Source organism: Ursus arctos, unplaced genomic scaffold (assembly GCF_023065955.2).
Source record: "Ursus arctos isolate Adak ecotype North America unplaced genomic scaffold, UrsArc2.0 scaffold_18, whole genome shotgun sequence".
Classification (NCBI taxonomy): domain Eukaryota; kingdom Metazoa; phylum Chordata; class Mammalia; order Carnivora; family Ursidae; genus Ursus; species Ursus arctos.
Genome location: NW_026622852.1, coordinates 55,333,178 through 55,346,096, shown reverse-complemented (window position 1 = coordinate 55,346,096; position 12,919 = coordinate 55,333,178). Strand labels below are relative to the sequence as shown.

The window sequence follows — 12,919 nt, the reverse complement described above, 5'->3', positions numbered from 1 at the left end:
CGCCCACGACAGGGCCAACGCAGACTCTAGAAGGTGAAGGAGAGGGGCAGGGTGGTCGGCCCACCCCGCGCCGGCACGGGACAGTATGCGGAGGCCGCGTCGGCTCTCCGGCGAGGACGTTCCCCAGTCACGGGCTGAGGATGAGCTCTCTCCCCTGGGTCAGAGAGGGCTGGGGGCGGCAGAAGGGAGAGAAACTCTGGGGGGAGGCCGGTATTTACTTCCCCCACGTGCTGTCAAACACGGCCGGAGGCAGATACAAAGGCCACGGGCCGGACGTGCATGCGCCCCGGTGGGGAGGCCAGCCCGCTGCAGAGAAGGCCGCCTGGTGGCCCGGACGGCCGCCTGCTCTTCCCCTGCTCCCAGCGAAGGGCGGCTGGGGGCCACGCCGGCCACTCACAAGCGTTTCTTACCTAATTTCCCTACAAAGCCCAGAAACAACGAACCGGTTTTTATTTCCCTCCACAGGGTGTCCGTTACTCAGGGTGAATGTGCTCGAAGGATAGACGCCGTTCTCGCACGTGTCAATAAGGACCAAATACCGGAGTCCGGTCAGGACAAAAAGTGACGCACTCGTCAGAGGGCGATCTTAACTGTTCCTCTGAGCTCCCGGGAGGCAAATGAATCCCTCATCGGTCCGTCGGCAAACACCCAGAGCCCCCTCATGCCGGGCAGGGCGCCTTTTCGACACCTACGCGGCTTGACCAGGCACGGGGCCTCACTTCCGGTCTGTTCGTCCGCGACAACTGACGGCCCGCCTACCCGCCAGGGGCCCTACCGAAGGCGGCTGACGTCGCACACTGGGCACCTGCAGTCGGCGCAGCCGACAGACCCGACGTCACGCCCTGGAGGTACCGCAGGGGCCCCGTCCGTGGTCGGGCAGGACCGATGGGGGCGACCACGGAACCCCGGCAGCGGCCCCTCACCTTTGCCTATGACGAGGCCACACTTATCCGCCGGCACCGTGTACGTTATCTCCTGGACGCCACCGGGGGCTCCCACGCTCCAGTCGCCGCGGCCACGGCCTCGTCCTCTGGCCACCGCGAGGCCTCCGAAGCCGTCTCTCTCCTGGGAAGGAAGCAAAGCTCAAGTGACGATTTCTGCCACTGCCACCGGGACCACGTTTCAGCCCCCGGGAGGAGGTGAAGTGACAGGATATAATCAATGCCACACGCAAGAACCTCGGCACCTTTCCACATTTCAGCATCTGAAGTGCTCTTTCAAAGCCAGAATTAACAAAATCCCAGGCGTAGTCAAAGAGGACGTGTGCAGACGGACGCGTGTGCTTACACGGGCAGCCCCACGGCACCCAACTCAAACAGGCAGTCGCGAATAAACTCCCGTCAGACCCGGTGCCCGGTCGCAGGGACTCTTCGTTACTGGGCCCGAATGTCCAGGTGTCGGGCGTCGGTTCTCTCGTCCACACCGAGGCAGCCCTTTCCCCGTGGCTAACATGCGCTGGGCCTGCCAGACGCCAGGCGTCAGATGCGAGAACGAGCTGCGGGCATCTCAAAGTGACGCCTGAGCGGCAAGCAGGCCTGCAGCCCTCCCGGCCGCAGACACTACCCTCACGTAGTTGGGGCACCTCGCAAGCCAACTGGCGAAGGATAAAAGGCTCTCAAGGAAAGCCGGGTTGTCCCGTTCTCCCCAAAAGGAGGTAACAAACCCGGTGCGTGGGCCCACGGTTCAGGGGCGGAGCAGCCTCGCACAGCCTCACGCCGGGTGCCCAGCAGAGCACGAGCCATGGCCAACACCTGACAGAGGAAGGTTCCTTTCGCTCGGGGGCAGCCAATCTCACTGGAGGTCTTTGTCCCGAGTCGCTCGGGGGCTGCAGCACGTACGCCCTTTCTTCCATGTGGAGGGCAAAGCTGGCCAAGCTGAGCGCCCGTCCGTGGAAGCGAGAGGCTGACCCGATGCTCAACACAGCGGACAGCATCTGGAAAAACCTGCCCGCGCTGAGGAGGAGTAAACTGAGCGCTTACGTGGCAAAACCTGCCCGCGCTGAGGAGGAGTAAACTGAGCGCTTACGTGGCAAAACCTGCCCGCGCTGAGGAGGAGTAAACTGAGCGTTTACGCAGAATCCAAGCCAGCAGCGAGCAGAGATGGCTGGAGTGCTTTTTTCCCTGCACTTGGCTTTTATGAGAAATGAATAATGAGTAAACAAGGCCACTGTAGGGATTAATGTTAAAAGGCCTGCGCGCACGCGCACGCACACATGGCCGACTCCCTGGCCTGCGCCAGACTCTCGGAGGTGAGGCTGTCTCCCCGCCGCCCTGCGCCTCTGCAGCTCGGGGTCTGTCGACTCCTCCGGCTACGAATGATGCCGGACTCACTTAGGCCTTCTCTTCTGAACTTGCCTCATCCTGAGAATTGCCCAGGACTCCGGCAGAAGCCCAAGCCCCTCTCTGGGATCTGCTGACTGGGGAAGTGTGCGGTGGGGGCCGTCAACCCGTTTCTCCAACACGGATGCTTGCTGACTTGGGGGATCTCGTGGGCAGCACACCTGGTGCACACCCCCCCACCGGATCTGCAGCTGAGACCTCGGCCCGGGGAGGTTCAGAGGCCTGTCCCAGCTCACACGGCTCACGGCAGAGCAGGGGCTATGGTTTCCGATCCCGTGCTTCTCCTCGGCTCCAGGTGTTGTTAAACTTTCCCTCAGTCTGGCACACCTGGGACATGTGCTGACCTAGCGTCAGTCACAGGGGTTCCGGAGCACGTCACAGCAGGGGGCCGATGGCGATGCTAACAGCGTCACACAGGCTTGCTCGTGTCCCCGAGACAGACATGTGCGTGAAATCCAGTGCGTGGAGACAGCTTTAAGGCTCTGGAGGAGCTCGGAGTGTTTTCTGAAGCCAGGATTAGAGTTTATTTATTTATCTTGTAAGTAGACTCCATGCCCAGCGTGGAGGCCAATGCGGGGCTTGAACTCACGACCCTGAGATCAAGACCTGAGCTGAGATCAAGAGTCGGACGCTGAACTGACTGAGCCCCCCAGGCGCCCTGGAGTTGACGTAATATAGTTCCACACGAAGTACAGCCGATGGCTTGACATGTGCTGACCTGTGCTGTACTCCTCCCAATAGCTGAGTCAGGAACTTACTTTGTCAAGAAAACCTAGACCCTGGGAAAACGGAGGCAGGGCAGCAAGAAGCGAGTCACAAAATAGGTGAAGGCGGGAAACGGGCAGAGGTGGAGAAGCTGCCGGCCCTGTCCCTGGAGGCAGGCAACTGACAAGAGTGCTGCGTTCCAGAAACGTGACCCAACAGGGTGTGGCCGCCCTACGGTGCTGCCCTGAGACCCCGTGTGGCACTTTCCGCTTGTGCGGGTGGCGCATCGGAACCCCAGAGAGCCGGACCCACCTGTGCTGTAAGAATAAGCTCGTTGATGACGTGTGCTGCATGCTGACACCGATCTGGGGGTCCCATGACTTGTGCGGCTCTCTCCGGACTAATACCATCGTCTGCAGAACAAAGTGAGAGGCGGGGTTAGGAAAAGCCCAACTTCAGCTGGAAACAAAGGTCAGTCTGACTTGCATACTGAAGCACAGACGGCTATATCATTTTGCATGGCCCATGTCCACACTCACTTCCTACGTAATTACAGGCATTTCAAAGAGATATCGTTCCAGAAACACAAAACAATAAAGCAAAAGAAAGCAGAATTGAGCTACGGCAATGTTGCCAAAAATGACCCTATCCCAATGTTTTCCCATCTTCAGAGAAATGAGGAAAATTAAGACAATGTAAATAATTTTGCTCATGAAGGTAAATCTACGAAATTTAAAGAGCTGTCTTATTCTAAGATGTCAGTCCTTTTTAAAAATGGTTTTATCTTTAAATAATGAAGTCAAAATAATAGTTTTTTTGGTTTTTTGTTTTTTTTTTAAGTCTTTACTTAACAAAACTGAAAGCTGGAAATGCTATGAGGGCCCGGAGGAGAAAGCTAGATTGAGAATTTGGTAATAGTATGGGGGGGGAGGGGGGAGCTCGAGAGAGAAGGAGGGGGGAGGGAACACACACACACGAGCTAATGACACAGTCCTTGTCTTGTTAAGTGCTTTGTAAGTCTTCACAGCACTAAGGAGTTGCGACATCACCGAAACCAACCTGGCTTGAACTGAATCCTCACCCCGGCATCATTCTGAATCTTCTTGATCATCTCCCCGTTTCTTCCTATTACAATCCCAACAGCAAACCTTGGCACAGAGACCTAAGCACAGGGAAACAAAACCTGATCAGAGCTGCCTGCAAATCTGTTACTTCTTCAAGGATACATTAAAAAAAAACAAACCCAAAAAACAAACCACTCGATCTTGATTGCAGCGCCTTCCTGGAAATTTGATAGAGCGTATTTTTCCCTCTTAGGAAAAAAATCGTGATTGATGACCACGTTCCTGCCTATTACGTGTATCTGCTGCATCTGAGATTTGATCACAATGGTTGTAACAATGAAGTAAAGAATAAGCCTTAAAGATAAAAGGTTACAAATGGCAAGCTCATCTTCCCAATCCCATGAAATCAGCGTGAATAGACCACATACACTGATTATACTGGTGGTCCTTGAAAAATTTTTTTTAATCTCCCCTTCATTCTTTTATTGTGGTAAAATACACAGAACGTAATCTTTATCATCTTAACCATTTGTAAGGATACGGTTCAGTGGCATGAAATATACTCACAACGTTGTGTAACCATCACCGCTCTCTATACCCCACAAAACCTTTTCATCAACCCCCCCCCCCCAATTCTGTATCCATTAAACAGAGACTCTTTCCATCAGCCCTGGTCACCTCTGCTCTACATTCTGTCTCCATGAACTTGCCCATCCTGGGCACCTCGTGCAAGTGGAATCCCACAGCATTTGTCCCTCTGTATCTGGCTTACTTTACGAAGCATGATGTTCACTCCATCCCTCGTGCTCTATCCACGGTGCAGCGTATCGCAAAACTTCATCGTAAAGGAAAGCTTTTCGGAGCACCCGGGTGGCTCAGTTGGTTAAGCGTCCAACTCTTGGCTTTGGCTCAGGTTATGATCTCAGGCTGTGACATCAAGCCCTGCGTTGGGCTCTACGCTCAGCGGGGAGCCTGCCTGAGATTCTCTCCCTCTGCCCCTCCCTGCCCTTGCACACACACACTCTCTTTCTCTCTCACCTAAATAAATTTAAAAAAAAATTTTAAAGTAAAGGAAAGCTTTTCATCCCATTCCACCTCATCAGTGAGTTGGGCTTCCAGATCTGATAGGGTCACAGTGCAGAGTGCCGAGGAAACCTGGCCTTTGGTCTTCACCTGGGCAGCAGGAAAAGCCTTGAGGCAAACCTCATAACCAGGAGGATGGCCCCATTCCCTGAAAGTCCCCTCCCTACAGCCGACGATCTCCACTATCTCGGTCCTTCCTCACACGCACCCTGGCTTCGAAGATGAGACCAGAGCTCACTCCCTCCCTCAAGGTTAAAGAGCTAACCAAAGTGTGGCGCATTTGCCTGGGAACCGACCTGCGGGGCAAGCATACCTCTATGCTGCCTCCCCCAACTCGGGCACCGAAGTCACCTCGGACACCGCGAAAGTCAGCTTGGTCTTTCTCGCGGATGATCTCTAATACCATTTCTCTTGCTTGCTGCGTAAACACAGAGGAAAGGCATTATTGAAACCAAAATCCTAAGAAAACACATGACACCAGGTGAAATTTCAAGATCAGACCCTGTTACGTGGGGCTTAAAGACTCAGAAGGCGCTGAGCTGTGAGACAGCTTACTTCCTGCGTTACCATGTGGGACACAGGCAGGCTGCTGGGGAGGGTCCCATAGATCAAATCCTAGGTGACGTGTTCTTTACGCGGCCCAAGACATCCACACAGACAAGGGCCCGCCCGCCTTTAAACCACGGTCGGATCAGCACATTTGTGCTGGGTCGGAGCTGGATTACCACGGCCTGAGGCAGTCTGGCACAGTTTCTTTCTGAGAGCTCTGTGGGTCGGCTCCACGGAAAAGACATTACAAGGCACCCCATCGCAGAGGAACTCCGGGGAGGTAAAGGGAAAACGCCAGCCCAGGGGGCCTGAAAAGATCTGCCAGCACCCAGAGATCAAATACCCTAATTACCAACTGGCAAGACGACCTCCTGTGCCTGATGCTCTCAGAGGCACAGTGTCCTCTGCCCCCAAATGCACTTAAGTCGGTCCATCCTCCCCACACCAGTCCCAGCCCCACAGGAATCTGCCCTGAACATCAGCCGTACGTAACAACTCAAGGTCATGGGAACCCAGGCTGCATCCTGGTTCTGGAAAAACCAAACCAAAAAACCCCAAAACAGCAATTAAAATCTTCAGACATTTGGGAGAAATTGGAGTGCGGGACTGACTCTAAGACGATGTTATGGGATTTGCTACCATTTTCTTAGGCCTGGTTACAGAAATTAGTTCTTAATTCTTAGGAAACTCGTGCGGGCTCTAGGGGCAGACGGTCATGACACCTGCCACTTCCTCACTTACGAGTGGTACGGGAAAGCAGAAATTAGTAAATAAGTAAGGCACACACCCACACAAGCGTGGCAAGATGACAGGCAGGGTGAGGCTATGCACGTATGTGTTCACCGTTCTATCTTTTCAACTTGTATGTTTAAAGTTTTTCATAATACGAAGTTGGGAAGAGAAAACAAACGACCAACAATTTATCCTAAACATAGCAAATGGCTTTTCCCAAATAAAAAAATGTGGAATATACATAGTTTTAAAATTTAAAAAAAAATACTAAAAACCTTCAGTTGTCATGATTTTCCTGCCAATTCAGGGAACATCAAGGAGATAAGCTCTTTGCTCCAGTGTTCTTTTCATAGAAGAACCAAAGGTTCCACCAGAGAAGGCAAGCAGGGAGCCCACCTGCATGTGTTTAGGGAGGTTAGAAGCTCTGGGGGGCAAGGCACCTGGGGGACCCTAGCCTGCTGGAGGGGTGTCAAGGGCCGCACCACTGACTGGAGCCCAAGGGAAGAGGCCGTTTTCATCACTGGCCCTCCATCCTGTTTTAAAACCAAGACTTTACGTTTGTCCCTGGACCGGAAGGACTACCAGTGATACCACCTTGGGTTAAGCTGAACAGCAGCATTCAGCCCTGGGGGAAATGAACAGGTGAAGGGGATTAAGAGGTACACACTTGCATTTATACGAGAAATAAGGCACGGAGCTGAGAAGTACAGCACCGGGGATACAGTCGCTAATACTTTAATCACTCCGCACGGTGATGGAGGGTAAGCACACTTATGGTGAGCCACTTCGTAATGGATACACGTTCCCAACGTGTTCAGTCGCTATGTTGTACCCCTGAAACCGACATAATATCGTGTGTCGATTACAAAAATACATCCATATGTAAATAAGCACACACATAAATCCATACGTGTGTAAATAGAGTATCGTGGGAGGGGAAGAATGGGGGAAATATTTTGCCGGAGACCGGTAACCTCGCTGCCTCAAAGCCCCCGAACTCCTACGGAGAAACAGCTGCTGACAGACTAGCTCACCAAGGTGCGTCACCCTGGAGCTCTTCTAAATGCAGCAAAGGCGAGCACGCTGCAGCGGGCAGGAAAAGAACATTCGGAGTTCACGGGAACAGACGCGTTCCCACACCCGCAGCCCACTCACGTTCCTGCTGACAGTGAGGTCGGAGGGTGGCTCTGCCCCACAGGGTCTAAGACTAAGCCCCTTACTGCTTTCAGAAATGGGCTGTCCTCTGTGGCTGGGCGCTCAGGGCACAGGACGCTTGCTCCGAGGGCACACGTATGCCTGCGGGCTGCTCACCTCCCACCGGAGCTGGAGGTCTCGCAAAAATGCGCCAAGAGAGAACAAGCAAGTGAGAGCCAAACAGAGCCTGCAGCTGAGGTACCCGGAGGCCAACAGACGGGAGCCTGCATCTGACCAGTGCAACAACACCGTCTCCATTTACGGGGACGTTCCGTACGCGCACTGTCCACGACCATCGCTGCCATCCTCGTGTGGCTCTTCGGCTCTCAAAATACGGCCGCTGTAAACGAGGAGCTCCATTCTCATCTGAATTAATTCAAATGGCCACCTGTGCCGAGTGGCTCTGGCAGAAGCAGGACAGCCCTACAGCCCTTCCATCATCACACTTGGTTTGGGGCAACAGTTCACCTTAAATAAAAGCACATTCAGCTTTACGACTTCTTGAATGACACGCAAGCTCTACACATTCCTCCCAAGTGTGACCCCCCCCCCAACACCTAGGACCCACGCGATCCGAGCTTTCTCCCCTACCTGTACTTTGAACGGGTCTCCGGTGATGCGGAGAGGCTTGTCTGCTCCCGTTGGCAACGGGCCGTCCTGGATCATGACCATTTTCACACCCGTCCGCTCCTGTGGGGGTAGCACGCCAGTACCAGCCTCACCGCCGGGAATAAGAACGCGCACGCAGCACAAGCATGGGGCTGGGTCCCGGCCACCCTCAGGCACGTCCCACCGACCACAAGGTGCCGCCCTCTGAGGACGCCGGCACGCAGGCCACGCTAGCCGTGTCCCAAAACCCTCCTGCTTCCTGGTCCCCAGAATATCTCAACTTAATGAACTAGTTTTCCGAGGTGCCAGGCGCTAGCGTCATCTAGTTCGGGCCCACGCACAGCTCTGAGACGGAAGGGCTCCCGTTGCCCTATTTCACTGATGGGGCGGGTCCTGAGAGCAGGCTGCCCAAGGTCCCAGAGCTGAGGCAGGGCGGGGGGTCAGCAAGAGGTAGATTCTGGCTTAAAGGACCCTAGAGCCCGCATTAGAGCGCCCACCAGGCCAAGAGCTGGGCTGTGAGAGCCCATGACCCCTGACCTGCAACTTCAAAAACCCAGGAGTTTGGAAATAAAAGTTTGTGGATAACTCATCTGGCAGCAAAACGAAGCTGAACTCTCGGCAGCGTATCTGTGGCCCTTCTCTCACTGAGCCTGACTGTTGTTACATCTGGCTAGGCCAACAAGCATCTGATTACGGGGTGCGCTCCGGAACCTGCCGGGGCTGTTCAATTCTGAAACACGTCCAGCTCCCCGTGGCTCACACGAGGGATTCTGGAACAGTAGCAGCTAATGTTTGGGGAGTATTTACTCAGTAACGGGCTCTGTGCTAAGGGTCTTATGTAAAGATAAAATCACAGGTATTACTTCAGCTTCAAGACAGCAGTGAGGCCCACAAGGACTCTGAGCCCTAGAGAAATACACAAATATATTCAAGATCCCACAGCTAGCAAGGGGGCGTATGGCTGGCTAAGAGCCCCAGCTCTGGACGCGGTACTTTCATCCGAGATGTCATCACGTGGTGGTAAAAGCAACCCTCACAGAGCGCCACTGCCCCAACGGGCCACAGGACCTGGCACCATACCTGGCCTCAGGCCCGGCCGCAGTAACCGCTCATAAAGCGTCTGTCCAACAGCACCGTGGACACCACCGGAGCAGAGGGAGCAAGGGGAGCTCTGCACCGAGGGCTGTACAGCCAGCCCGGGGGGGGGGGTAGTCTGAGTTAGGACCAGCCCTTTCCCCCCAATCCCAGGAGGCCCGTTGAAGCGCTGCTCTGCTAAGGGCTCACATACCTGCAACTGCTTGATTGTTTCCCCTCCTTTGCCGATGACCAGACCCACTTTAGACGCAGGGATAAGAATTTCCTGGATCGTGCTATTGCCGTCTATGTCGTTATGAAAGCCAGGTCCGTTCCGACAGCGGTCCACAATCTGCCCCAGGAGCCGTTTGGCTTGTCTTTGGGAGGGAAAAGAATCACAAGAGAAGGAGCATTAAATGAACATGCTAGGCACCCACGAGAGGGAAACAGCACCGGGGGAAGACCACGAAGGAGTCAAGGCAGCCCTCCATCCAGCTCCAGCTCCTGCCCCCACAACCCGGGAGGTCTGTGCCATCTGCCACGCTACCGGGCTGGAAGTTAAAAGCAACACACACCACACGCCAACGTTCCCACACAGCCCTGTCCGGCCTGCCCTCTGCTCGTGAGGGGGTCTGGCATTGCCATCACCAACATGTCTCGTCTCCTATCAGAACCGTCAGCCGCTACGGCGGGGGAGACCACCTCTGATCCCTCTGCGCCTCTCTCTGGTCCCCAGTCCGACATAATGCTTCCCACAGAGGAGACACTCAAGAGACACTGGTTAAATACGGGCAGGAGAGAGCAACGAGAGAGATGGGAAGAAAGCAAGCGAGGGTTAGTAGTCACCATCTGAATTCCCAGGCTCCGAATCTCTTCTCCCTAACCAACCTGCCCTACCACTTTTGAGCTCAGGCTATGGATCGCCAGTGTGGTTTCAAGGGCTGGGAAGAGGAGGCCGGGCCCTGGTGTGGCTCCATGCCTGTCTGCTTGGATTTTCAGGCCCCTGCTTCCCCTGGGATGCTGTCTGGTGCCGGGGGACTTGGAGGCGGGGGAGGGAGACTGCAGTGTTGACACAGCACGCCCAGCCTGGCCCGCCCAGGCCACCTGTCGGGGCGATTGCCTTTTCAGCACCAGAAGCTCCCCTGGCTGGTTTGTTCTGCAGTATCTGTTCCTTAAATCACCATGTACGAACTATTTTTTGTATCCTCCCATAGGGAAGAATTCAGCTACTATGCAGCACCCGAAGAAGAAAATGAAACTGTTTCCTCCTAAAGTTACAATCCCGTTGCCCGGACTGCCTGGGTAGAAGAGGAAGCAGGAATGGTTAGAAGAACAGAGGAAAGAAGAGAAAGGGAGGAAACAGATGTTGCCTTCCGTCGTCTTGAGCCTCTCTGTGTACAGAATCGGCCTGGCCGGTCTTCTCAGCGACTCCAGCTTTTTAATATTTTGCTTGGGTACTAAATTAACCTGTGTTGGAAGAAAAATGCCTTGACTCGAGCAAAACCATCCCGCTTGCCCTATAATACACGCCTGCCAGCGATATTCATTCTGGTTCACTGCTTGCAATGTTGTGGCAGAACAAGAGAATTTAAACTCATCTGGACTTCCGGAGAAATGGAAACAGTAAAACAGCCCTAGCTACTGAGCCACACGTAATCTGAGCACCCCCGTCCCCAAATGCAACGCTACTCAGTCAACTGAAAGAGGAGAGCGAGCAGACTCTAAGTTAGTAGTACGTCCCTGTTCCCCAGGAGGTTCGTGGACTGACAAGGCCTGCCTCTGATATAAGGCTCTGAGCCCGGGTGTCCCACGGTTGGAAAGCAATGCCAGCCGTAAGGTGGTCGCAAGCCCCCCACCCCCCCAAAGTCAAGACACCCTCTGGGAGGAGCAATGGCCACGAAGAGTCAATTCATTTGGTTCACAAATGTCAGAAGGGCAATGGGATCACCCCCAGGCAAAAGGCCTGGTACCAGGGTTCTCGATGGTTCACCAAGTGACAGGCTCACGAAGGCAGACCTGCTCAGGTAACGGAGGTGTTACCAAGGAAGAAGTGCGCTGATCAGAGCACTCAGGCGGGGTGAGCGCACGCTCTTAAAGGACCTGGTGTATGAAGTGGATGTTATGACAGTGGCCAGAAATTCTGTAGGGCTTTGGGGGAAAAAAAAAAAAGTGATACCTTCCGTGTTTTAAGTACCAGAAAACTCCCCTGGCGTGGCAACCTCCCAGATCCTTCTCCACAGAAGCACCTACACTCGTGGCCAGGTCGCAGCAGATCCACAGTGCTCAGTAACAGTTTTGCCCTTCCATGTCTCCCCATTTGGGGAAGGAGGAAGAAGAATGAAAGGAAAAAGTAAATAAAATAAACTTACTCAATACTTTCTGGGGTTCCGGTAAGTACACAGGGCCTCTCTGGAATCCCAGAACTCTCTATAAGAAGAATCAAGAAGATGAGGTGTGTTGGTGGGCTTCAGGCAACCGTGCACCTGAGCCTCTGTGTACAGATGGTCTCTCTGGGCTGGTTCCTACGCCGGCCCCGCAGAAGCCCAGGCCCCAGAAAAAGACCATTTGCTTCCACTTGTGGAGAGAACAGTAGGCTGGTCACTCCCCCCTAGATTCTCAAAGTAGAAACAAATTCTGCAGGGGGGCGGGCAGGACGCGGCGGAGCTCTCAGAGTGGGTCCTAATGAGTGGTCTCAGCTTCATTTCTGACCCATTTGTGTGCTAAGAAGTGCCTGAGTCGTGTCACCCGCTGTTCCTCAGTTTCTCCGCCTGCAGAGGGGTTAAGGTCACCTGTTTGCACACCAGTGAGCCATTTAACGGTAGATGCGCATCGGGCCTATTACCAGGTAGTGAATGACTCTCTCAAGACAGCAGTGACATGTATGTGGAAACAGTTCCGGGCCATTTGACAAGAGAGGAGAAGCCTGCTTTCCAACACCACACGACGCTTTACTTTGCTCCTAAAAAAACTGCCCCTTAAAATTCTTAATTCCAAAAAAAAAAAAAAAAAAAAAAAAAAAGACGACTAACAGCAGTTACCGCCTTTGAGACACTGTAATTCGTATCTTTTAAACAGACAAATGCTTCTCCAGTCAACGGTCCTCCGCACCCCCTCCCTCCACTATGGAACGAGACCAAACTCAAGAGTTGTTCGAACTATTAACAACATAAGAACGCTTCTTCTCCTCAACCAGTCTCTCTCCATAATGCATGGTCAAAACAGCCCCAGCTGGGAAAGGTCCCGAACTGTGTTTCACATGTGCTAATTAAGCCAGAACCCCCCAGCTGGCCTTGGCCTCTTTCCACAACAGGGGGTGGGGGGTGGTCTAATCCAGGGGAGTCGGTGAGCAGTCCCCAGGAGTGACCCCCAAAGCCACAGCGCTCCTCTAGGCCCCACATCTGGCATAACATCCTGGTGCAGAAAACAGAGGTCCTAGGGTAGCAGGTGTCTGGCAGGGGCCATGCGGAGCCACAGAGCTGGCGGAGGGCCTCCTCCAGAGGCTGAGGCGGGCGGCCTCGTCTCGGGGCCTGCTTTGGCCCAGCTTTTCTGGGTCTCATCCGGGAGCCCAGC

General features: G+C 54.0%; 1 protein-coding gene across 2 annotated transcripts in view; it reads right to left on the bottom strand.

The window, feature by feature from the left end:
• FUBP3 (far upstream element binding protein 3) overlaps nt 1-12,919 on the bottom strand; it is a 49,600-nt gene that overhangs the window by 9,321 nt on the left and 27,360 nt on the right. For both annotated transcript variants that reach the window (XM_026514191.4, XM_057313397.1), the window contains exons 6-12: nt 11,719-11,776; nt 9,564-9,726; nt 8,258-8,356; nt 5,505-5,609; nt 4,104-4,206; nt 3,357-3,457; nt 924-1,065 (exon numbers count right to left, since the gene is read on the bottom strand). In XM_026514191.4, the coding sequence (XP_026369976.1) occupies nt 924-1,065; nt 3,357-3,457; nt 4,104-4,206; nt 5,505-5,609; nt 8,258-8,356; nt 9,564-9,726; nt 11,719-11,776 (771 nt within the window). The remainder of the gene's footprint in view (nt 1-923; nt 1,066-3,356; nt 3,458-4,103; nt 4,207-5,504; nt 5,610-8,257; nt 8,357-9,563; nt 9,727-11,718; nt 11,777-12,919) is intronic.